This window comes from Dreissena polymorpha, chromosome 2 (assembly GCF_020536995.1).
Source record: "Dreissena polymorpha isolate Duluth1 chromosome 2, UMN_Dpol_1.0, whole genome shotgun sequence".
In the NCBI taxonomy this organism is placed as follows: domain Eukaryota; kingdom Metazoa; phylum Mollusca; class Bivalvia; order Myida; family Dreissenidae; genus Dreissena; species Dreissena polymorpha.
This window is the reverse complement of record NC_068356.1, coordinates 89,233,938-89,260,655: the sequence shown is the minus strand read 5'-3', so window position 1 is coordinate 89,260,655 and position 26,718 is coordinate 89,233,938. Positions and strand designations below refer to the sequence as shown.

The following is a 26,718-nucleotide window of genomic DNA, read 5'->3' as shown; positions in this document are numbered from 1 at the left end:
CGACCGACAACACTGGTGAACCTACCGCCCCGCCAGCCGTCCCTTCCCCGGATATTCGTCGGTCTTGTCGTCAAGTGCAGAAGCCTGCATGGCACGCAGATTATACCATGTGATCTGACTGATACTGTATTGCCCCTGGACAGTGCTCTAGTTATTCCTGTTGGTCATTCTTTTGTTTTATTCAGTTTTTGTTCCATGTTACCACAACAAACTTGGGGGGGGGGGAGAAATATAATTGTGCTAGTGTGTAACCTGGTAGGGGTTGCGTCCCTTGTGCAACGGTTTTTCATGCTATCTGCTATTGTTGTTGCATCAGAATCAGTTATTCAACACGATTTTGGCTTAGTAATAATCGTAAGTTTGTACCACATTATATACATAATTATAACTGGTTATATACATACTTATATGTGCACACATGTATATTATATGTCTCGACTGTAAATGGGGTACAGTCCTTAATTATTCTTTCATACGCATGTATGGTGTACTCTTTAGACTACTGTACTTTCAGAACAAGTATTCAATGTAATTCGTTTTATTTCAGACGGTGTTCATTGTCGATGTTCAATAAACGAGACAAATAGACCACGTTCTTATTTAAACGCCATGTTCATTGTTGTGATATGATGTTCATCAAATCAGTCATATTTTCTTTATTTTTTAGTGTGCTGGAATCCTTTTTTAAAGCCAGTGATACCAAACAAGCCCTTTAAAACAATGACAGTATCCTCTGATTTAGATCGGCAAAATAAAATCTTTGAACTACCCTACAACATGGGCAAACTCGCTAGTAACATAACACACACACACACACACACATATGCACGCACGCACGCACGTACGCACACACGCAAGCACGCACGCACGCACGCACGCACACACACACACACACACACGAGACACCGCAAAACAGTAGGCTTATCAAAAACTCATAAGGTACAGAACAATTATACAAGGAAACATAAAGTCACTTAGCACAGAATAAATTTATCAAGCCCTGGCAGCAAAAACTCACCAGAAACAACACAATCATACTTGAGAAAGAAGACACACACACACACACAAACACTAGCCGTACGTACTAGACAAAGAACAAACACACTAGACATAACACAAACACACCAGACACATCAACGGCACCCTACATGCGCAGCAATGACACTCAGGTGGGTTCCAACGATCATCACATGCACTCTGAATACATTCACCGGCATCATAATGACCTTCACGTGCTCCCAAAGAAATTCACGTTATAAAACCATTCCTGTGTACCCATACGACTTTTACTTGTGCTCTGAGACTTTTAAGCTTACCCTTAAGATTTTCACGAGCACTATTAGCCCACACGTGAACAATTTAGCCATGGCTGTTAACCCTAAAGACTTTGACGTGCACATTTAAGATCTTCACGTTTTCACACTTAAGACCTTTACGAGCACCCTTAAGATTTTTGCTTACACCCTGCAATTGAACGGTTTTGATCTTCCTTACATACGATTATTTGTTGAATCATTTCATATGCACGGACATTGCAAATGCATTTCAAAATAAGTTGAATGATGAGTTTTATTAAGTGTTGTTCAAAGTATTTCTTTGATTAGTCCTTTTGTTTGTTTTACAGCAGTATCAAAACAAATGTCCTTTTATTTTATCCCTCAATACTTACGAATAAATTATGTTTTGTTTGGGTGCTATTTGTCAAACAAGAAATCATTGTAAGACTTATACATACACTTGAGTTTCATTATTAAACTAGCCACGAAGAATAAGCTTGTGTCGCATCCATTATGTTGGCTTCTATAAAATGTATATTTGTTGTATAAGTCCAAATATGTCATTAGATTCCTTTTGTATGCAACTACCAACAATGTCTTCAAATAATGCATGACCTGATTTAGTTCACGGTTTAAATGAACTTGGGTGATATGGTAGAATGCTACTCATAGACGTTTTTATTTATCACAAGTCGTGAGAAATTGCAATTTGGCGATTCCAAAGATACATGTAAATTGTTTAACACGTTCTTTTGTGTTTTCCACAATGATATTAAACCATTCATATACCTTTTTTTTGTAAATTAACCAGTTCTTTGTTTATTTAAGCTCATATGAATTCAATATCAGTTAATGTCTTATCTTGTCGTACATATTTTATAAATTATATGTGTTGCATATTGAGCAAATGAACTTTGCAAGGAAAAGGCTAACTGAATATTAAAATACATATGGTATTGTACAGTAAAAGTATCAAAGAAACTCAAACTAACCGTTAAATCAATTAGCTTAGTATAAAAGGTACACGAGAAACCAATGTAATTGTGTTACTGACCAATTGAAGTTCAACAGGCACAATGGGTTGATGCTCATAGCCAATAATACGTTGATTGTAAGACCGTTTGTATAACAGTATATTGAGTCCGGGAAACAAATATATTTAACGCCGTCTGTAAACAAAACAATTAATATGATGGCTCACTTTAAAAGAAATGATGTTAACATTTCTTAGCAATCAGTTATCTTCTCCGTATTTTCATTTCCGAACTTGCTAACGACTCTCTTTCACCAAGCCAATAATACCAAATAAGTCCTATCTGTCTCCACCATAAGGCCCATTTAAATCTGCCTGGCGGCATATGTTGAACCACCACGCGCTTTGCAACCACGTAGCGCAGTTATCATTATACATATCATTATCACGATCTTTAACGGTGAACGCCATGTTGTTCGAATACGACAGACTATCGCCCGCAGTTCCACTATAATTTGCCACTGACAATCTGTATGAATCATTCTCCCCTGCGACTGCAAACTGTTGATATGTCGCGAATGTAGCTGCACCTCCGACTGCTGTCAAATCAACTCGTAGTCTGTAGCCCCCTGTGCCTGTCAGTGCAAAGATTTTCTCATTGCCGAGCCAGAAGTTTTGTTCATCGCCAAACCCGGCCTTGTATTCGGCCCAAGATTTGTAGAAGTCGCTGGCGGACACCCGTCTCTGTATAATTGTCCATCCTCCTCCATCCGTCACCATGTCACACCTGACCTGTACGCACAAAAGAGACATTATACGTTAAAATGACTCCGAAATCTCCATGGGACATAGTGTAATATAGTATATATGATACTTACAATTGAGATCGAGGCATGACTATCCCACATCTTATCCAATATTAATATATTAGCAACATAAATTAAACGTGTTAATGTATAAACACATAAAACATGACGATGATTTGCGTATAGTTTTGCTTTCGGCGGATTCTTGGCTCAAGCTTTTAAAAACATTTTGCTTATGTGTTGATGCTTCCACTTCCGGTAAGTAAATCGTAGATGTTATCAGGCGCTTAAACTGAATTTATTAATTTGTGAGTAACCTGAAATGTAAATCGCGGGCTCGGATAGATGGTATAAACGCCGGTATCACGAAACCCCGAAGTGTACCAGTCCTGACAGTCACGTGGTGTAGTTGAAAGGTTCTGATGGCTTGCGCATGCCAAACAACGGCGTTTATACTCGGCGTTAAAGAATGACGAAACTTCCATCATCGCTGCCGCAGCATCTTCAGACAGAACAAGTGCTTTGAATCCGGCGTTGCAGTTGTGTTTCTCTATACATCCTTTTGTTACTGTGACTGGTTGTTGGCAGAATGCGCAATCGACATTATGGTAAAAGAAACAACAGCAAATCGAAATAAAGCCGATAAGATGCATTTCAGCCCTATTTGTCGTCTTGAATGAAGTTTGCCGATTGCTTACAACGTTTGTACATTATAATCAAATTGCGTGGTAGAAAATTTATGACTAACTCTTATCGAAAAGCTTTATTTCATACATGTTTGCCTTCAATCAATTGATACATGCATGCACAAAGACTGTAAATATTATGGAGTGGTTGTTTTGAAGACGCACTAAGAGAATAAGGACCGATTGAGGAGACATAAGCCCAGTCAATAAATAATGACACTATAAATTGTTATCTGCAATTTTGAAAATACTGAAAACGTTTTATACACTTATCTATCATGGTAATATATCCTCTTCGGTTATAATTGTCGCGAATGGAAACATGTAACACTCAGTTTTATTTCACGAGTTTGTTCAAGTGTCTGTATTCAACTAGATAACAAAAATATGTTATACATGTTTTTAAAGTCTTAGTGGTGAAGGCAAAAAGATGATACATTATCGTTAAATGGAAAATAGAAATAGCTCGTTGCATACTAATTAACATATTTAGTTTCAGATTGATTAATGTAACCCTTAGTCTTGTTGAATCTTTTGAACAAGTTTTTGGTGCTGCTTGCGACTTAAATTAAAAGATACACGTGCCACATTAGTGCAATTGATTACATAAATTTAGTGTTTTACCAAAGGTTTATGAATTTTCGGTAACGGTTTAATAAAAGGCGATTGAACTCGCTGTTTGTTTCTTTGAAATTTTATTTCCTCCATGATAACTTGTGTCTCAGAACAATTATCTGGATATATACGATGCTTGTTTTTTCTTCTTCTTTATCGTCTGAAGAGTGTGCGTTGTCATGGGCAACTGCAACGGCACATAAGACTGAGAGCACATACAGAGTTAATGTTTATGCTGTTGCGAGTACAACGTGCTTAATGCCTTAAATTCTGTTAGACTTTAACGAGTTCCGCAGGCGTGAGAAGTTCAAATCCATTTGGGATCGTGTATTGAGGAAACAATTTATAGATGTTTGCATTTTGTTTCTTAATAATTTAATTAATGTATCATTTTAATTTTATAAATATATGCATACACAGAGGAACATGCATTCTTGTAATATAGTATGTCTGTGTTTATAATAATGACTGTCGATATCCCTTGTACAGATGTAACTGTTTATGAATAGAAAATAAACGCCTAAATACAACTTTTCAATTTCGACAAGAAGTTATATATATATTTAATGTCCCACCAGAAGTTTATTGATAGTATACATCCGTAAATGTTCAATATTCTATCAGATTTACCATTTACTTTACACGCGTTTATAAGTCTGAGCCGTATCAATAGCGGCTATTGTTTTACTGTTCCATACGATTTAGCAAAAATTCGTACGTAATTTTCTCAGTAGTCGATACAATGAGACAATCACATTTTATTCAGCAGTCATCAAATCGACTCGTTATGATTCACAGTTCTTTAAATAATATCGGGGGATGATAATGAGCTTGGTTTTCTCCAGCTCTAAAGGTTAATATTGATGGTCAAATCTACACTTCGGGGGCATTCGGCACTTACCGTGACTGCACGTGTTTTTAAACATCTAGCGTTTATTGGTTCCATTATAAAATTAAAATTATTTTTAAAATTATTTTTACAACATGTAGTTGAACAGAATACTCAATTCATACATAGTTATTATATCAGACAAACTGAAGATGCAACATCCTTATTTGTCTACTTCACCGATTCCTTTGCTGTTCTTCAAGTATCGTGCGAGTATTTTCTTTTTCAAACATCATCATTTACCAGAGCGTTCAAAGCCTATTGGCAATATACAGGGAAGTTTCTGCTGAAGTAAATGTTTAAGGAACAGACTAAATGAAAATCTAAAAGGCTATCAAATAGATTTTGTTTTACAATAATTACAAATTTATTGTATTTATTTAAATGATGGCATATATGAAAAAACAACAACTGTGTAACGACGATAATTTAATCAAAGTCTCGTTCCCATCCACGTGGTTAATGGAATTGTTAACAGATTTGGGCTTTTTTTAATGTCATAAGATATGATTGCTTACAAATCTTAATAATAGACTTAACTAATTTGTATAGTAAGAAAAAAGTTGAAAAACAAACAACAACTAAGGTCGCCGGTATTCGAACTCATGTCGTCTTATTCTGTAAGCGGATGCACTACCGCTGCGCCACGCAAACCGAAGCGAAACGTCATATTTAGGCTACATCACAGGAGGGAAGCCAATAGTGTCTTTTTTATATATAATGCAATAAAAGAAACAAGGAATGCAACTTCATTTGCCGTAAAACTACATCATCTTTACTGTAAACCATGTAACTCGAACAGTTTTTAACAAATCAACTACACACCGGTTGTTTTCGAAAGCTAGAAAAATTATTTATCAGGAAAAACTAACGTGAGTACCATACATTTTGAATAATATCAACGGTATCAAAAGTTCAACTTATGTGCAGAGAAATTCCTTTAAGTTGTGTATTTAAGGTAAATGACCAGCTGCCAGCGCAACAGAGCAATACAACTAACGCAGCGAGATACATTTAATTGATTGCCTTTTTGGTTAATTCGATTAAATTAGCATTTTATTTCAATACAAAAACAAATTATGAATATTCATAGATCAGATGAAAGCATATTTTCTGAGATTCAAATTGGTGTGCATATTATTATGCATAATATATACTTTTGTAATGTACTGTTTTGTATTTGTATAAATATTTTCTATTTAGTATTTAGTATATTATCCCATGGAGTTAATGTTTGGTATTGTTTCATTGTCCGCTGCTTTAAAAGAGTATGCTATCAATAATTAATATACATAATATTAATACTTGAATGCACCTGCTGCATTAATCGCGCAACATATAACGTATGCAACTGTTGTACTATATGACCATGCACTTAAACATATATTTTTTAAATCGGACGTCTATAAAACCGTTTTATTATATGGTTCCACATAAATATATAACTGAGAATATTGTATCCATGGTATCGACATTTTGAATTGTATTTTATCTTCAAATTAAGTGTAATATGCTAAACAGATCAAGGAACAGTATCCCTTTGTATATGTATGTATATTTTCCAATACAGCAACATGTCACTATTTTAACCTTTACATACATATTTTTCGGCACAAGTAATTTTTGTGTAATGGATGCATTGGTAACGCAGGTCTATCTCTATAACTTACTTGAGTCTTCTTAGTTTAGCATGTAGGATTACTGCGAAATACTCCGGGTCCATATAAAATGCAGCCTCAGACGCCGCATGACCTTATAAACTTTCAAACACACAACACAGATACATATACACTCAAACGTTGCTAACTTACAGCTGTCTGAAGTCTGATTATCTTGCGTTAAACAGTGTGCGTGTATGGCTTAGCATGGTAATAATAATTGCGATAATATTATAAGCGAATTATAAATCTTGTTATGAAAAAATGACTTTGCCTCACAAAACGATTACGACAAAAACAAAAACAAAAATCGGCATGTTGATGTATTAGTTTCATGTTGCCAATACATTAATAGCCCGATAAATGACGACAGGGAATTCTGTAAACAACTTTTGAAATTCAATTCGTTATCGTTAAGAATACTGTTGATCTTATTGATCTTAGCATAACAGTAGAGTAAATACTACTGTGTGTTAAATATAGTAAGACAATTATTGAATCATCGTTTTAAGGTCATAATTGTTAATAGGTCCGTTTGTGGCACCAATTAGTTCTGTGATTTCCTCAGAACATTGTTGTATTTGGTTCGAAACGTAGTCGAGTTACTACGAATAAAGACACTTGCAAAGTTCTACAGTGGCATCCTATTGATAGTCTATCCATGTTTGGTTAAAATGCGTTTGATGCAATATATTCTTTACAGAATAAATATGAAGATTAACGTTTCTTCATGTAAACAAGTTTAGCCGATCATAGTAAAATATATAATTTTAAGTTTGTTTTAATGCTTGCATGACATATGTCGACACGATTGATTAATTTATAAGGCATAACAATATGACATGATTTCATAGTTATTTGCATGGGTAAATGCGATGCCATACTAACGGTTGGATGACCACATATTTTTCTGGATCGACATGATGTTTGGTAAACCTTAAAACCGGCAAGATTTCCCGTTTGCTTCAATGAACGTTTGATGAAACACTTGTCAACAGCGTAAAAATCTTACCTTTGCAATCAGTGGAGGATCTTGACATTTAAAAGAAATTGAAGTGCATAATATCACACTGATCCGCACTTACCGTGATAGCAAGTAGAAAGATGTTTTCGCTCATTTAATTCTCTGCATGCGTGTGCCATCCTATAAATGTGATTACAAGAAAAATAAACTCAACATTCTTGATAGCGTTTAGGTTGACTGTTTTATTTTACCATTCATACTAAACGCATTTTAATAAGATCGAACGTGTGCGTTTTAAGACCTTCACGTGCACCCTTACACATGAAAGTGCACCATTAATACCTTCTCGTGCATCCTAATAACTTGAACACTCAACCTTAAGGCGCTCACGTGCTTAAGAGGACTTTAAGGGCACCAAAACGACTTCACGAATATACTAAAGACCGGCACGTTCACACTTAAGATCTTCACCTGCACCCGCAATACTCTAACGTTCACACTTCAGATCTTCACCGTCAACCGCAATACTCTCACGTTCACACTTAAGATCTTCATGAGCACATGCAATACTCTCACGTTCACACTTAAGATCTTCACATTACCCGCAATACTCTCACGTTCACACTTAAGATCTTCACCTGCACCCGCAATACTCTCACGTTCACACTTCAGATCTTCACCTGCACCCGCAATACTCTCACGTTCACACTTCAGATCTTCACCTGCACCCGCAATACTCTCACGTTCACACTTAAGATCTTCACCTGCACACATAATACTTTCACGTGCACACTTAAGATCTTCACCTGCACCCGCAATACTCTCACGTTCACACTTAAGAACTTCACCTGCACACACAATACTCTCACGTTCACACTTCAGATCTTCACCTGCACCCGCAATACTATCACGTTCACATTTCAGATCTTCACCTGCACCCGCAATACTCTCACGTTCAAACTTAAGATCCTTACATTACCCGCAATACTCTCACGTTCACACTTAAGATCTTCACCTGCATCCGCAATACTCTCACGTCTACACTTAAGATCTTCACGAGCACCAGAATACATCCACGTTCAAACTCAAGACCTTCAACTGCACCCGCAATACCCTCACGTTCACACTTAAGATCTTCAAGTGCATCCGTAAAACCCTCACTATATATCTTCGCGTTCAACCGTTAAACCCTATCAAACACTTTAAAGACCTAATCATGCACACTGCTCCTGATCGGGGTTGGTCTGCTTTACAGCTACATTTTTGTATTTGTTAACTTGCCTAATACGCACTTATGTGACCATAGCGTCTAAATGATATAATGAAATGATATAATGAAGACGTAAATTAATGACGTTAATTTAATATAATTTGTTCGGTTCATCATTATATAATTAACAGCAGTACCAATTGAAAATGTGTGACTACGTATTCCTCTATACTGATTTGTATCTTTATTATATGATATCAGTATTCTAAGAAATTACGGAAAACTATCCAATATATCACAATAGTGTATATTGTTAGACTTACTGATACATTTTGGCAAACGCAGTATACATTTGCTTTTTGTGAAGCCCTAGCAACGAAAAAATGCTAGCAAGACGCACATGGATTTATTGTGGTATTTATGGTCATTTAAAAATGTGCAACGGTAATACTAAATTGCAGTAAACGGGGTTTCAAGGGGTTTACTTACGGACTGGACAGAGTGTAATCACACTGTTGATAACTTCATTTGTGCAAAATAAAAAGTTTTTGAAATACATTTACAAAATCTATAGTGCATAAAAGACATTTTTCTTGCAGTTTGTGCCGATATCGTAAGGTATAAGAATAAATCATTGAATACATCTGAATTTGGTGACAATATTACAAGTAACGTGAAGCATCACCGTGAAGTACATATCGAAATTTGAACAAAAACACAGGCTTGTAAAATAAATCGATTCTGATGTATTTCACATTTCCATACACAGCATAAAAAATCTGTCTTTTGTGCACTCGATGAAATTCTTAAGAAAAGTTGTATTAATAAGTTATTTGAAGTTAAGCTACGCTTACCGTCGTGTTTATATCCATTAAAGTTAAAAGGGGGAACCCCACAGAGTCACGTTGGCCTGCACCCTGATTATGTGAATATCGAAACTCAAAAACAATTAAACACCTTATGTGAACAAAAACTCTTCCAATTATTAGATGGTTAATGTGTTACAAATATAATGTTTAATATTCCTTATCATATCAGTTATTTTCTTATAATCTTCATTTCCGTGGTTGACACACGCTTTTGAAAGCCATACCAGTAAAGACCTCCAAAATACGGCCCATTTTAATCTGCGTAGCGGCATGCATTGTACCACCAGGCGCTTTCGTAAAACGTAGCACAGTTCCAAGTATACAAATCATAATCACGATCTTTAACAATGACCGACATGTTGTTCGAATTTGACAAATCATCTACAGCAGTTCCGCAAAAATTTGCGACCGACAATCTGTTGAAATCATTCTCACCTGCGACTGCAAACTGTCGATATTACGCGTAGTTGGGTACTCCTCCGACTGCTGTCAAATCAACTCGTAGTCTGTAGCCTACTGAGCTTGTGCGTGCAATTTTTTTTCTCATTTCTGAGCTTAAAGTTGTGTTCATCGCCAAACCCGGCCATGTATTCTGCCCAAAATTTGGAAAATCGCTGGCGGACAGCCGTCTTTGCATTACCGTCCATCCTCCTCCATCCGTCTCCATGTCACAACGGACCTGTACGTACAAGAGGAGATAGATAAACACGCTATAAAGACTCCGGAACCCCCATGGAACATAGTTTATTCAGTATGTACAGTACAAACAATTTAGATCGAGGCATGTATGTCCCACGTCTGATCCGTTAATATATAAGCACGTAAATTAAACGTGTTTATGTAAAAAATCATGCATATGCCTGCGTAAACTAGTCTTGCTGTGAGCAGATTGTAGGCTCTAGCTTGATGAAACAATCTGCTTTTGCGTTCATTCTTCCACTTCCAGTTAGTAAATAGAAGATGTTTTCCGGCGCTTAAACAACATTTATTAATGTGTGACTTACCTGAAATGTAAATCCCTGACTCGTATAGATGGTATAAACCCCGGTATTACGGAACCCCGAAGTGTACCAGTCCTGGCAGTCACGTGATGTAGCGGAAAGGTTCTGATGGCCTGCGCATGCCCAACAACGGCGTTGATATAGACCGTTCCATAATTTAGTAATTACCCAATTATCTCCCCTGAATACTCTCCGCGTCCGCCATTACACTACTGCCAAACAACCGGTAACATATATAAGAGAGCACCGATTATTCAACGGGTGAATTTTTTTCTTTTTGTAAAACTTTTTTGTTTGTCATGCAAATTGTATGAAATAAGGTTTTTTCTGCTAGAGGAGATGTTAAGCTAGTGTTATAACAGAAAAATGTTTGAAAAACGTGCATTTTTTAGGTATTTGTCTAGGAAAGTAAACACGTTGACACATTTAAAAAAAAACATTTAATTAAACTAAATGCAATATTTATCATTTGATTATATGCATCAATCTTAAAATCGCGTAATCCTTTGCATTCCAGTGTTTAATTGCCCGTTTGTTCTGCATAATCCGATTGTCTCGTTTTGATCAGATATTATCCAGACTTAACTAACAACATGGCGTCATCCCGGGGTGTCATAAACCACACTGCGTGGCAGATGACAGTCTGGTCATTAAACACAATTGATGATGCCACCATGTCTTCTCTTTCTGGTAGTATTAAGCAGTCATTTGGTTTAATATTTTACCCCCGACATACTTAACAGTTGCGTTCATTAGATATGTTACATATTGTACAAATTAAAAGTTATGTCCAATATAGAATATCAGAAATTGTACACCGTAAAGATACTAGCCCGTTTAATCCCTGGTTTAATTTATGAAAAAAAGTATTTGATAATTATAAAATTTACCTAAAAACATAACATTTAACGTATTTAGCGGGTATCGGTTAATTAAAACTACGTCATTTCGTATGAAGATTTAATGTTACGGCAATGCACGAACGACATCATAAAAACAAGAAATTACATTTGACACGAACGGGGGTAAATAATGTTTAAAAAAATATTAATATAGATATATGTGTGTTAAAATGTTAGATATTTGCCACTCATACTCACTAGTAACGAGTTTTCAATATACATGAATACACAGTTCAAATTGCATCATGTAAAGTTGTGTTTTTCAGTTGTATGTTAATATTCCTCAATAGCGTCATTCTCTGTACAAAACCCATCAAATTAAAATTACATGTAAATACTGTCATGCACTTCGCTTTTAATAGGGCTTTGTAGTACGTTTATTTTCAATGCAACCCTTACACTTTCTATTACTCACGTGTTTATCACACTAACGTACTAATGCCTTTCATAATTATATTTTTATAATTAGATGAATTACTATTATTTATTGAAGCTTTTCTGCAAAAAATATTACGGCTTATGCATAGAGCTCTTTGTTGTGTCAAATTGTTGGCCTTTCAGTCTTCAGATAATCTTTAATTTGATGCTTATGCCGCGTTTTTAAAGTTGCAAATAAATGTATTAATAAATTCGTTTGGCGCTTAATAATATATTTTTGAAATATTATTTAGGTGTTTTTTCGGAGTTTTTTGTGTGGATTAATTGACTAAACATTTGGTGTCGTTATCCATATGTTTTGCGTTACTTCAAAGACCTATAAAATACATTTTTTAGTATTTTTTAGCTTTATAGCTGTTAAATGATTCACAGATGCAAATATAGATATATCACATAGATCACATTCTCTTCATCTTCCGAATAATCACATAAAATATCGTCAAGATCAATATCACTCTCTCATGATAAAAAGCTCGTTTTTTAACGTGACAAAATTCCATCTAAAAAAAATTAAATATAAATCCAAACCACAATTTTTTATCTTTGATATCAGTTAGAACAAGAAAAATAATGGAAGGCGTATCAAAAATATCATACCGTACTTAATATAATATGTTATGATTTTGGAATGTAGATTTTTACCAAATGAGACCAATTACAAACAATTAGCGGTAATTAATTGCGCGAGAATCTTTAATAAGTATTAATTAAAATATAAATTGCTTGATGTTGCGGCTATTAACATCAACACAACAATACATGCGTGAATTGTTTGTGAAACGTTAAAAGTAACATGTCTAATCAAAGACATAGTATGAGCGAATGAACCGGCAAATTTTCGCCGATGATTACCACTTGATTACAGATATAAAAAAAGCAAATACACGAAAGCATTTTAAACATTTTATTTGTAACAATCAATCTCAACTTCAAACAATCATTTAAACAACAATAATGTGATAATCGCCTCACATTAATTCATTAAGTAATTTATTTATCCGACAACGGTAAAGCGGGTATTCTCTTCGTCTTTGGCTTTTGGAATCGCAGACTCGCACCAGTTAGCAGCAGTGTAATGGCGGACAGTCATGTGACTGACAATATGGCGGCGGTCAATTTATCGATTATGGAACGGTCTATTCCGCGTTGAAGAATGACGTCACTTCATTCATCGCTGCCGCAACATCTTCAGGCTGAACAAGTAATTTTAACCCGCAATTACAGTTGTGTTTGTCTGTACATCCTGTTGTTACTGTGATGGGTTGACCACAGAACGCGGACTTAGCAAAATGATAAAAGAAGCAGCAGCAAATCAAAAGAATGCTGAAGAAATGCATGTCCACAACATTAGCAGTCCTGAATAAAGTTGGCGGATTGTTTGCAATGATTGCACATACTAATTAAATCCCGAATTATCAAATTTATGACTCATTGTAAAGCCGTATCTGATTTATATCTGCGTTTGATTGTTACATGCAAAGACAAAGATTGTTAAATGTCAGAAGTTGATTTTAAGACGCACTTGCAATGTCAGGACTGTTTGATAATTTATTAGGGTCGTTATTTTGTATATGCAATGTCGAAAATACCGAAAATATTCAGAATCTAGTATTGTAATTTCTTAATGTCGGTTATAAAGGAGTCGTGGGATACCATATAAAATACAGTTGCCAATGTAATTTATAACTCGTTGACACATGTTTTTTAATGTTACATAAATTGTCTTTATATATGAATATTATATTACTTTATTAGATATAACGAACACATCTCCTATAAACAGTTTTCAAAGAATGACTAGTGAATGCAGGTCTGATACGCAAGAGTAAAGATAATAAAATAACGTTATAAGTACGAAACGGCGAATAGAAATATCTCATTGCATACTACTTTTGGTTTGATATTTATTGATTAAAATTAAATCTATTCATTTTAGTTCGATTGCACCAAAAGCACACGGCTCATTGAAGCGCTCTCGTGTTTATAACGTATTAAATCTTAAGAGCGAGTTACTAACTCGCGGTCACGACCTAATAAAGAGCATGTATATCTCACATCTTTGCCATCGTACAACACAATGTCAAATTGAATACAAAAATACAGATTGTGGCCAAAAAAATTGCATTATCGTTAAGTGTAAAACTAAAGGCGCCTTAAATCGTATCTTGATGGTTTAGCGTAATTATATGAGAACGATGAGATATTCCCTCTATAATAACAATCGTCTTGGAACAATTATCACGCTTAATATGACATTATTTTTTGTCGTTATCGTCTAAAGAGTGTGGGTTGTCATGGGAAACTGCAGCGACGCATCATACTGAGAGTTTAGCATAAGGATACTATGTCATGATTCGTGCGATTGAAACATGATGAATACTATACATTCTCATTAACTGAAACGAGTTTAGTTAGTGATAGTTCTTATCCCTGTGGAGCCGTGTATTGAAAATACTATTTCAAGCCCTATTGAAATTCTTGCCGGTGTCCCACAAGGTACTATTCTAGGTCCACTTATGTTTCTTGTGTATATTAATGATATCATTGCTGATATACAAGCACACATACATTTGTTTGCTGACGATACCAGTCTGTTTATGGTCGTAAATTCGCCAAACGAAACTGCAGCCGTTTTGCAATCAGACATTGATAAAATATCCAGTTAGGCTGACAAATGGTTGGTATGTTTTAACCCCTCAAAATCCGAATCAATGCTCATATCTCGAAAACTAAATAAACCATCTCATCCACCATTGACCATGCATAACGTGAATATACCCATCGTTGATGTCCATAAACATTTAGGTGTTTTTATCTCCAATGACTGTACTTGGCATGCGAATATATCATACATAAAGGAAAAGACATAGACACGCGTTCATATAATTCGTCGATTAAAAACAATGCTTGGAAAACTCTCGAGAAAATATATTTTTCTTTTATAAGACCAATCCTTGAGTACTCAGACGATGTATATGATAATTGTACGCAATATGAAAAAGATGATATGGAAAAAATTCAAACCGAAGCCGCGCGAATAACATCTGGATGCACACGCTTAGTCTCATTAGAAGAACTTTGTAATAAGCTAGGCTGGGAAACTATCAGCCAACGAAGACGCAAACACAAATTTACATTAATGTATAAATGTCTAGTAATGTACCAAACTATTTGATATCCCTTTTACCCGCTAAAGTTGGATCGTTTAGCAATTACTCATTAAGAAATTCGTTACATCTCCAAACTATTCAAGCGCGTACGTCACTGTATTCAAATTCGTTTTTACCATCCACTGTATGTAAATGGAATAATCTTCCCGTTGAAATAAAAAACGCTGAATCCATAAAGTCCTTTAAAAGACAAATTAACATAGATCGACAGACTCCGAATCCCTTTTTATATATACGGCGAACGACACTCTCAAATGCTACACACACGCCTACGAACAAAGTGTAGCGCCTTAAACGAACACCTTTTCAGACGCAATATTTTTGCATCCCCGGTATGTCTTTGCGGACTTCATGAAACAACGTCACATTACATTCTCGAATGCACTCGGTATTTACATATTCGTGGCGAACTTCTGAACTCAATATCCGTATATTCCGTTCCCTGCATTGAAACTAGTCTATATGGAGACAACACTTGTGACTACTTAACGAAGACTAAAATAGCCGATGCAGTGCGTACATTTATTATTAAAAGTAAGCGATTTGATTCGTAATATGCTTCAGAACGACGCTCAACTCTCTTGTTTTCGCTTGCACCAAACAAGTCCTTCTAAACGTATTTCATTTTCTTCCCATAACTCTAACTCTCTCTCTCTCTCTCTCTCTCTCTCTCTCTCCATGTTTCTCACAAAAGAAACTATACTCGCAGTTTATTTTTCTCCAGACCTTTAACATTGTTAACTATTTAAAATCCATGTATGTCCGTCTAGCAACATGAAACTGTATTTGTATAGGGAGAAGAACAAAATAAGACATCGTCTTTCGTTCTAATCCAATTCAAGCATGTATTTATAATAAATGTTGTGTGATATTCTGTGTAAAACAATGTGCATTGTTTGAAATAAATATGTTTAAACTAAAATACTATATTCATATTTTGACATGTTTTTTTAATAATATCGTTAACACCAGTATCACTTGATAAATATATAAGGTTGCAAAGCAAAATATGCTTCGTTGAAATGCAGTTGTTCTTTGTTTAGGAAAAAATAAAGACTATATTTATTGCGTTATTTTTAAAAATGTATATATTTTCGTTGATCATAGACGCTTATATAAATGTACTCAATTTGAAAGTAAGATTCATAAAATATCGTATGGCCCATCGCAGGTTGAATGAAAGTCTGTCTACATCTGTAATGGTTTAACGCTCCCTCTGAGGATTACGTGACCCTTTACTCGCATTTGTGTGTCTGCGTCGTATCAATATTGGTGATGGTTTTCTGTGGTACGATTTGGCCGATACTCGTTCATCATTGTTCAGCAGTTTAATACCGAGACACTCACATTTCGCTCAGCAGCTATATAAATGATTTATAATGATTTACGCTCTTTTATGTAATTACATACATTACATACATATTTTTGTTTCGACGTCGTCTCATCAAACGAAACCGTAGCTAAAATGAAGTGCCTAAAGTGGAGTTATTGCCCTTTGTATTGAGTTAATGATAGATGTGCAGATCATAACTAAGAAAGTATTACAGAAAAATAATTTAATTGTATGTAATGGTTAAAGACTTAGTAAACAATTGATTGTTATATCGAAATATAATAATGAGATTTGCTTTACCCGACTTTGAAGGTCAAGATCTTGGGTCCAATCGACGCTTTGGGGATTCGGCATTTGAAATTACTGCATTTGTTTTTCAATAAACGTTGCGATGATGACACTTTTTGTTAATGATCTGTTAATGTACACAAAAGTGCGTGATACAACAAATCTAAACTTTTTAAGAAGAACATCGTTTGCTTATTCATAATCGGTAATGGGTACTTTGTACTATTATAGTTTCATATTATATTATAATGTCTTCGTTAATATTAATATGTAGATATATCTGGCCATAAACTAGTAATAATGTAATACAAGAATGCTGCCATCATGATAAGTATAGACGTGTCGATTGTGAGAAGCATTGATACATTCAATATATATATATATATATATATATATATATATATATATATATATATATATATATATATATATATAGGCTCTTTTATTGAAAGGAGAGCTGTGATGTTCGTGATTTTCTTTAACAATCTATATCATAGCAATATTGAGGATGTTAGTCTTTCTTTAAAATTTAGATTTATGAACTTTTCCTGGTTTCTAATTAAATAAGCTTATACAAACGCAGTCCACATATCGTTGACCGTTCGTTAAAAAGACTATAGGCAGATAGCTAATTATAATAGTTATTCTTAGTTAATAACTTGACAAATATATTAACACAATATTTAATAATTTTATCCGCGTTATACATATTTCAGATGCATTAGAACATACTAAATTTGAAGTTTTAAACTGTTCATTTTATATTGTTTCGATAGTGTGGAACACACACACAAACACATAATAATACAATTGTGTTAGAATCGATCCTTGGGTTGGTTTTGTAAGGATGTTATAATAGATATGTAACGGATTAGAGTCAATACAGACATGTAGATATAATAAAACAACATCAGTACACATTTCAAACGAATTGCGTCACACTAGGCATTTGATATAACAAATCATAAAAGGTTTTTGTTGAAATTTCTATAAGAAAAAATATCTACTTTATACTGTTGCCTCTATAATGTTGCCTAAACGGAAGAGAGTGTAAGAAAGAAGGTTCAACATTTATGTATCTAATCAAGTACCTTCTTCATTTCATTATTTTAATTATATATCAAAAAGCATTTGTTGCACATATTGTAGAAATCATATATTTTACGTATATCATAAAAACTCAAATAAATTCAAAACACATATTAACAGTGTAACCTTTTAAAAACCCGTTTTATTGTTAAAAATACATGTACACTTGGAATATTGGTATTTGCTTTATTTCCTCGCGCATCGCCTCTGGCAGAACAAAAACTATCAAACTGCTAATAATCATTAAATTTCGTATTACTCAATTGTCAATACATTGCAACATAAAAAACACTATTTGGAATTGCATTCAAGCGGTTCAAATTCAATTGGAAAATGCATCGATTTTCATCATTTTAAAAGTTGTTATTGAATACAACACAACTTGTTTGCTCAATCCTACATTACCATCCGATAAAATTTCCTTTAAATAAATGAGTAAATATTGTGTTCGAGTAAAATCAATACTTACACTCATTTACTTTTATCCGCAGCTGAACAATTAATGTTTCAGTTATTGTTATCCCGAAATTCAATCGTTTTAAGTTTCACAGCAAAGGAAACACATAACATACTTTATAATCGTTTGCTTAAATAATGATTCAAGTTGCTCTGGTTAGTTATCAGGCATCATAATTAAATACATCCATGGCATTTAATCCACGGTTTATTTATTACGAAACGTCGGATCGTCGTCGTAATTATCAAATGGAAACAACAAATAACAACAACACAAAACGAGAATATTAACATCGCCATATTCTCAAATGTGAAAACGTCAATGCTGTGCGCAAATATCGACACTGTTAAATAGTTCTTTACATTATCTACAACAGTTACACATTCATATTGTTGTTGATTGTTTTTGCAAAAATAATTTATATTGGTGCAAGTTTCAAAACCTATCGACTTTGTTTAAGTAATTAAAAATCTAATCAGAATTAAGTGTCTTTGCTTTGCATTCAAAACACGAAGGCGGCGATCACAATGTTATTTATTGTATGTTTATATTTTGGGTTCTGTAAGAAAAGGAGTGGATAAGATAAAGGCTTGCTCTACAATTGTGATTGAGTTCATGGAGTGTAATTGTCTTTGATATTAAATACTAAAACAACTTGATATTCACTATTTTCATGCAGTTGGACATATAACCGTTCAAGCGTAATACTAATAACGACAATAATAATTATTATTATTAGTTTTTTTATTATTATTATCATTTGCAGTGTATTAAAATCATATAGAATTTTAAAGGTAACTTAAAAACCAATAATCAGCAAAACTGTCAAATAAAATATTGCACATGTGTTAATCCACATAGATAATCAAATATTTGTAATTGATTTATTTGTCAATAATTTTAAAAAACATAAATTATTTAGACTCATTTTTGTCCCGAGACAAGTTCCCACGCATAATATAAATCTAGAAAAAAATCTTGCTCTCTAAATGTGATCATACTGATAGGCGGGAATAAAGTAAGTCTCACGAGAATTAATTCTGTAACCGTCTGAATTGCGTTCTTATTCTAATTACACTTTTGAGATGGATATAAAATTATGTTTCCTCGGTTTGTTTTGCAATTTTTGAATTTTGTTGACGGTGTTTGCGGTTTCGCTGATTATTTTGCAACCATGGTTTGCATGCACAAAAATGATGATACAGATGTGTAAAGTAGAAAATGTAACATTAGTTCCAGATTGATAAATACAATTGAATACTAAATTGTTCTTATTTGCCACATATTATATTGGTAGACTGGTCCCGAGATGATTAACGCCGTGTTATTCAACCCATAGTGAATTAAATGTTGATGCATTTCTGACGATATAAGTATGGCACTACACACAATGCCTATTATAGGTTAAAATGTTTTATCATATGCTATACCCTGGTAACCATGTAATACCAACATTAAATATTTTTTATACTACACATGTGTAATACAACATTTTAAACATTGTTTGGCTTAGTTTTCGTTTATTACCAATCGCATTTTGTTATTTTGCTGAAATGACGTTGCAACGTCAAATGACGTCACGAAATGTAAGCAACTTTCGGGATTTATCATTATGTTTTCGTAAATATTTATTTAATTTGCTGATTTAAAAGCATGTGATAAAAAGATCTGACACTCGTTGTCATATCATACCCTATTTTATTAAACTCGTCCAGGAAATTCGTTAGTTAGCTCGCCAAAGTCTCGCTTACTAACAAAATTCCTGAACTCGTTTAATAAAATATGGTATGATATGACAACTCGTGCCAGATCCTATATATATGTTGTAGCTTCAGAGTAAATAAATTACATGTTAACGTGATGATGGTCAACAAGCTGATTTAACGCCGTTAATTTACGGGAAATTTAATTATAACGTTGGCGCGAAATATATACGCATGCTACGTCATTTATCCATTGTTGATCTACGTAAATATATGTTACGTTTAAAATTGTTTTAAGAGTGTGGCTTTTTGTGTATGGAAGAATTAATATCGGTAATATGTTGTTGGTATTTATATTGTAAATGTATTTCTGTATGTATTATCATTATTATTACATACGCGTGATTGTTTGAATTATTTATTTAAATAATATAATAATAATTTAGTATGATTGACTGAATATATTATAAATGTATTGTATTTAGTTTTAGAGAATCGTCAACGAATAAAAATAATGACGCATATCTCGTTTCTTCGTATTGAACTGGCCAACTCTTAACAATTCTCGATATATCTCCGTGTGGATAACCAGTTCACAACTCCGTGGGGAGAAACGAATTTCAACTTAGTGTGTGAAGAAACAACGCTAAGGTGAAGAAGATTCAAGACTGAATGCACATGTGTACATTATAATAAGAAACGAAATGGCGACTCACGGACTATAGAGCGAAGCGTTCGCGTTCGACCCAGATAGCAAATTTAACGAAGCTGTATGAAAAACTGGAAGAAAATATGTCGTCTTGCGAAAATTATGAAAATGTTAAGCAGCTAAACGACAGATTGTGTGACAATTTGAGACATTAAAATGCGTTCATCAAGAGTGTGTAAGTTTGTGTACGGACTCAGTAACTTGTGAAGATTTATCGAAATCTTTCGAAAGTTCTCGAAAGAATTTCGACGAGTTCCAGGAGAGAATTTCACAGTGGCTGGTCGCTGATTAGAAGGCGCCTGATGACGATAAAATATCTTCAGTAAGCTGTGTAAGTACGACGGCGTCATCGCGGTCAAACTTAAGAAATGCCAGGGCGAAACGCTTGCTTGCAGAACACAAGATGAGAACGCTACGAGAGAAACACAGACTCAAACAGGAACAGCATGTACTCGAACAGGAAAAGCGTGTACTCGAACAGGAACAGCGTGTACTTGAGCACAAACGCCAGATGCTTGAGCACGAGAGCGAGGTAGAGGGAGCGCATCGAGGAGGCAATCTGGGAAGAAGAAACAGAAGAAGATATAGCAGCCATCGGCGATGTTATGGTGCGGTCCAGTGTTGCAGACCGGATGTCCGGCGATGTGACGGGACGGTCCAGTGATGCAAACCGGATGCCTGGCGATGTGACTGTGCGGTCCAATGGAGCAGACCGGATGTTCGGCGATGTGACGGGGCGGTCCAGTGAAGTAAACCGGATGTCCGGCGATTTGACGATGCGGTCCAGCGGAACAGAACGGGTGTCCGGCGTTGTTACGGGGCGGACGAGAGGAGACGTTCCGGAAGTTGGGCACCATGGAGAAAACACCTTACTTGACAATGTTTGTGACATTCAAGCAGGTATTTATATAAACAGGCCTTATTCTGTGACTCAGAAGGTTACTTCTGGAAATCGTGATGTTCCGATGAATGCAGCAGAAGCCAGGTCAGGTAACAAAGAAAAAATGTTGTATATTGATTCAGCATTTCATAGACTAGCCAGTACATTGCAAGAAGGTTTCAATTTGCCCAAACCAGAAATATTGACATTAAGCGGAAAGGCAATTGATTATTGTAAGTTCATTAGAAACTTTGAGACTAATATCGAGTCTAAGATTAATGATAATAGACTTAGGTTAAGCTATCTGATTCAATATTGCACCGGAGATGCTAAGAAGTGTATAGATAATTGTGTGTTGTTAGAATCAAGCCAGGGTTACCGTAAAAAGTATTTTGCAAAACCGGTATGACAAGCCGCATGTGATTGCTAGATCTTACATTGATAAGTTAGTGACTGGTCCACAAATTAATGCTTCGGATTTTGAAGGTCTTTCACATATGTCTTTAGAGATGCAAAAATGCGAGATAACTTTATCTCAGTTAGGATTTGTTTCGGATGTTGATAATTCTGAAAACTTGCCAATGCATTTAAGAACAAAATGGGTAGATGTAGCACATGATATTTTAGAGTCTGGTCGAGAACAACGTTTCTCAGACTTAGTTAAGTTTGTTGACAAAAGGTCTCATGTTGCATGTACAAGTCCGACAAAACAAAACTCAAGCAGGATGCTTATGTTAAAAGCAAAGTGACCACTTTGACCACTAACTCTCACAAACAAAACAGGCAGTAAGAGCGTAAATGTTTGTGCTGTTCTAGATACTGTATTGCATAGATTCATCATCATGCAAGTCCTTTCAGTCCATGACTTTGGCGAACAGGAGAACATTCGTTCGTAAATACAAACTGTGTTTTAACTGCTTAAAGGGCAATCGTTTGTCTAATAATTGCAGAAAGCCCAAAGAATGCTCGGTACCCGACTGCTCTCAAAAACACCACACACTGTTACATAGTTGGGTCAAATCCGATTTTGACTATACGGTTACACAGCCGTCAGTAAACTGTGCACCAACTTCTGGCTCCTTTGTGAAAACGTGTCTAGGGATCATTCCTGTAACTGTTATTGGGTCCGAAGGTCAATCTTATCAGACTTACGCATTGCTTGACGATGGAGCAGACAAGACTTTGTGTGACGAACGACTGTTACAGACGTTGAACGTTTCTAGTAGACCCATGACATTTCAGATTTCAACCATCAATGCAACCGGAAGTACAACAATTGGGCGTGAAGTTGACTTGCGGGTACGGAATGTGATGGGTATTGGCGAAGTTTGCCTGAAAAATGTCTGGTCAGTGAAGAGACTACCAATTTCAAAAAATTCAGCCGCTTCTGCGAAAGATATTTCCAGATTCCATTATGTTGCGGATTTGAACATTCCGTCTGTTGGAGCAGGTGATGTCATGCTGTTGATTGGTACAGACGCACCGGAAGCGCATATACCATTGGACGTGCAAACAGGAGAGCAAAATCAACCGTACGCTATTCGATCACGCCTGGGTTGGGTGGTGAGAGGTCCCGTTCAGAGCACTTCAGATACTTACATCGGAAATGACGTGAACGTCAATTTTAGTCAGTCACGTGACGTCCTCTTACAACAACTTGAGCGGATGTGGACAACAGACTTCAATGATGTTATTAATTGCGAGAAGGAATTATTCTCAGTCGAAGATAAACGGGCACTTCAAATCATGAAATCTACACTTTCAAAAGAAAATGGACACTATAAGATGTGACTACCATGGTGTGATGAAAACCCACGCTTACCATACAACCTTACGCTAGCGCATGCGCGACTCGTGCAGTTGAAGAAAAAACTATCGCGAGATTCTGAGTTGCATAAGAAATACGCGGCTACCGTTAACGATTATATAGACAAAGGGTATGCTAAGGAAGTAACTGAAACCGAAACCACGAATCGAACATGGTATCAGCCACACCATCCAGTGACTAACGAGAATAAACCAGGAAAGGTTCGCGTCGTGTTTGATTAGGCTGCGAAGTTTCAAGGAACATCCCATAACAGTCAACTACTTCAAGGTCCTGACTTTGTTAACAGCCTAGTTGGGGTACTGTGTCGTTTCAGACAGGAGAGGGTAGCGATTGTCGCCGATATCGGGGCCATGTTCCATCAAGTGCGTGTATGCGAACATGACTGTCAAGCACTTCGTTTCCTATGGTGGCCTTACGGGGACATGTCGGCAACTTTAAAGCAGTACTGTATGCAGGTACATTTGTTTGGGGCGACGACTTCACCCAGTTGCACGGCATTTGCACTGAAACGAACTGCGACTGACAATGCCGAATTATTTGACCCGGAAGTAGGGTCTACGGTTCATAAGAATTTCTATTTAGACGATTGTCTTAAATCTCTGAGGTCAGAAGAGAATGCGATTCATCTGGCATCTGATTTGAAGGTCTTGTTGAGTTTAGGTGGATTCCGACTAACGAAGTGGCTAAGCAATAGCAGGAAAGTGTTAGATGCGATACCGGAATCGGAACGCGCTACGTCTATTGTTCAGCTTGGTCCTGGTAATGCACTTCCGACTGAGCGCACATTAGGCGTCACGTGGAATATAAACGAGGACGCGATAAGGTTTGAAATAAAACTGACTGAAAAACCTTTGACGCGACGTGGCATTTTATCAGTTGTGAGTTCGATATTCGACCCGCTTGGATTAGTTTCACCTGTGACATTACGCGCTAAAGCAAGCATCCAGCAACTATGCAGAGAGAAGATCGGCTGGGACGAAGCAATACCATCACGCTATCGTTAAGACTGGCAACGGTGGACAGCGAACTTTTCTAGGAAATATAGCAATTAGACGGTGTTATCGTCCTGACCAGTTCTCAGAAGAGAAATGTATCCAACTGCTCGTGTCCAGTGATGGCTCGGAAACAGGCTATGGTGCATGCGCGTATCTGCGGATGGTCGACGACAACGACAACGTAGCATGTAGTCTAGTACTTGGTAAATCCCAATACTAAAAGACTTTGTCCTTTTAACATGCCTTACAACAAGGGCAGTGCATATAGAAGTTGCACATAGCTTGACGACCGATTCTTTCATCGCAGCATTTCAAAGTTTTACGTGTCGACGTGGAAAAACCGGAAACGCTCTTTAGCGACAATGGAACGAACTTTGTAGGCGCTGATCGAGAAATGAGGAAGTCCGTTCTTGAAATGAACTCTAGCAAATTAGAAAATTATATGCTCAACCGTGGCATTGAATGGAACTTCAACCCTTCATATGCCAGTCACAAGGGTTGTGCATGGGAGAGGCTGATTAGGTCTACACGTTCGATTCTCAAGGCAATGGCTGGAGAACAACTTCTCACAGATGAAAAATTAACTACGTTATTGGCAGAAGCAGAGAGAATCATGAATGATCGACCTATAACTCAAGTGAGCAACGACCCAAAAGATCTCTCGGTTCTGACTCCCAGCATGCTTTTGCTGATGAAAACAAACAGCAGTAATCCGATTGTTGTTTTTTTTAGAAAGAGGCCACGTACTCGATGCGTTGGTGGCGTCAAATTCAATATCTGAGTGACGTTTTTTGGCGTAGATGGATACGAGAATATTTGCCAACGTTGCATGTGCGCCATAAGAGGCAACGGACACAGACTGACTTACGTGACGGTGACATTGTCCTTGTAGCTCATGACAATACACCGAGAGGACAGTGGCCTTTGGGTAGGGTCACTAAGGTTATTAAGGGTCGGGACGGGCATGTTCGTAATTGTGAGGTAAGATCCCGCAATACATCATCAATTAAGCCAATTCATAAATTGTGCTTACTCGAGTGCTCAATTTAAATTGAACAAACAATTTGACGAAGAATACGATAGTTATTAAATTTTCAACATATTTTACCCATACTTTGTGCAGTATGGATTTAAAGACAAGTCAAGTTATTAAATGGTACTCGTTTGTTGTTGTTTTTTACATTATTGAAGTAGTATCATTTATAGTGTTTTATCTTGAACTGTTGTCTTAAAATACTTTGTGTGAAAGTATAAACTGATTCTCTTATTTATTTTTTTTGATGTTTGTTTATAATTCTATGCATTGATTATTATGAAATCCGTGTGATTTCATGGTGGGGAGTGTTAACGCCGTTAATTTACGGGAAATTTAATTAAAACGTTGGCGCGAAATATATACGCATCCGACGTCATATATCCATTGTTGATCTACGTAAATATCTGTTACGTTTAAAATTGTTTTAAGAGTGTGGCTTTTTGAGTATGGAAGAATTAAAATCGGTAAATATAGTGTTGGTATTTATATTGTATATGTATTTCTGTATGTATTATTATTATTATTACATACGCGCGATTGTTTGAATTATTTATTTAAATAATATGTTAATAATTTGGTATGTTTCACTGTATATATTATACATGCATTGTATTTAATTTGAGAGAATCGTCAGCGAATAAAAATAATGACGCATATCTCGTTTCTTCGTATTGAACTGGCCAACTGTTAACAAGCTGAAAACCTAGAAGTGGACGTACACTTTTATACAGACATGGCCATTTCTTGTCTTAAATTCATCAATAGCAATAAAACAATGATGTCAGCGTGTATAACCATTTCGATAAAATATACAGATAAATGCAAATCTGGATAAAAATTAATACACGGTCAATATATTATTGTGCCCCTGCTTTATATATGCATCAAACGCTTAAAATGAAATATATTAAAGTGTTTCACGTGCGCAACACACAATCACGA

The 26,718-nt window shown here is 35.7% G+C and overlaps 1 protein-coding gene across 1 annotated transcript; it reads right to left on the bottom strand.

The window, feature by feature from the left end:
• Nucleotides 1-2,589: 2,589 nt before the first annotated feature.
• On the bottom strand, nucleotides 2,590-3,732 carry LOC127869890 (ficolin-2-like). Its single transcript, XM_052412548.1, has 2 exons — nucleotides 3,374-3,732; nucleotides 2,590-3,042 (listed from the first exon to the last, which is right to left on the bottom strand). The coding sequence occupies exons 1-2, from the start codon at nucleotides 3,707-3,709 to the stop codon at nucleotides 2,590-2,592; spliced, it is 789 nt and encodes a 262-aa protein (XP_052268508.1). The 5' UTR covers nucleotides 3,710-3,732.
• Nucleotides 3,733-26,718: the final 22,986 nt, after the last annotated feature.

What these genes read in the sequence shown, in the direction of transcription:
- LOC127869890 (XM_052412548.1), bottom strand. Translation starts at nt 3,709, where the DNA reads ATGCATCTTATCGGCTTTATTTCGATTTGCTGTTGTTTCTTTTACCAT. An exon ending in GCCCGCGATTTACATTTCAG is followed by an intron (nt 3,043 to 3,373) that starts GTTACTCACAAA and finishes TTGTGCGTACAG; the next exon opens with GTCAGGTGTGACATGGTGAC.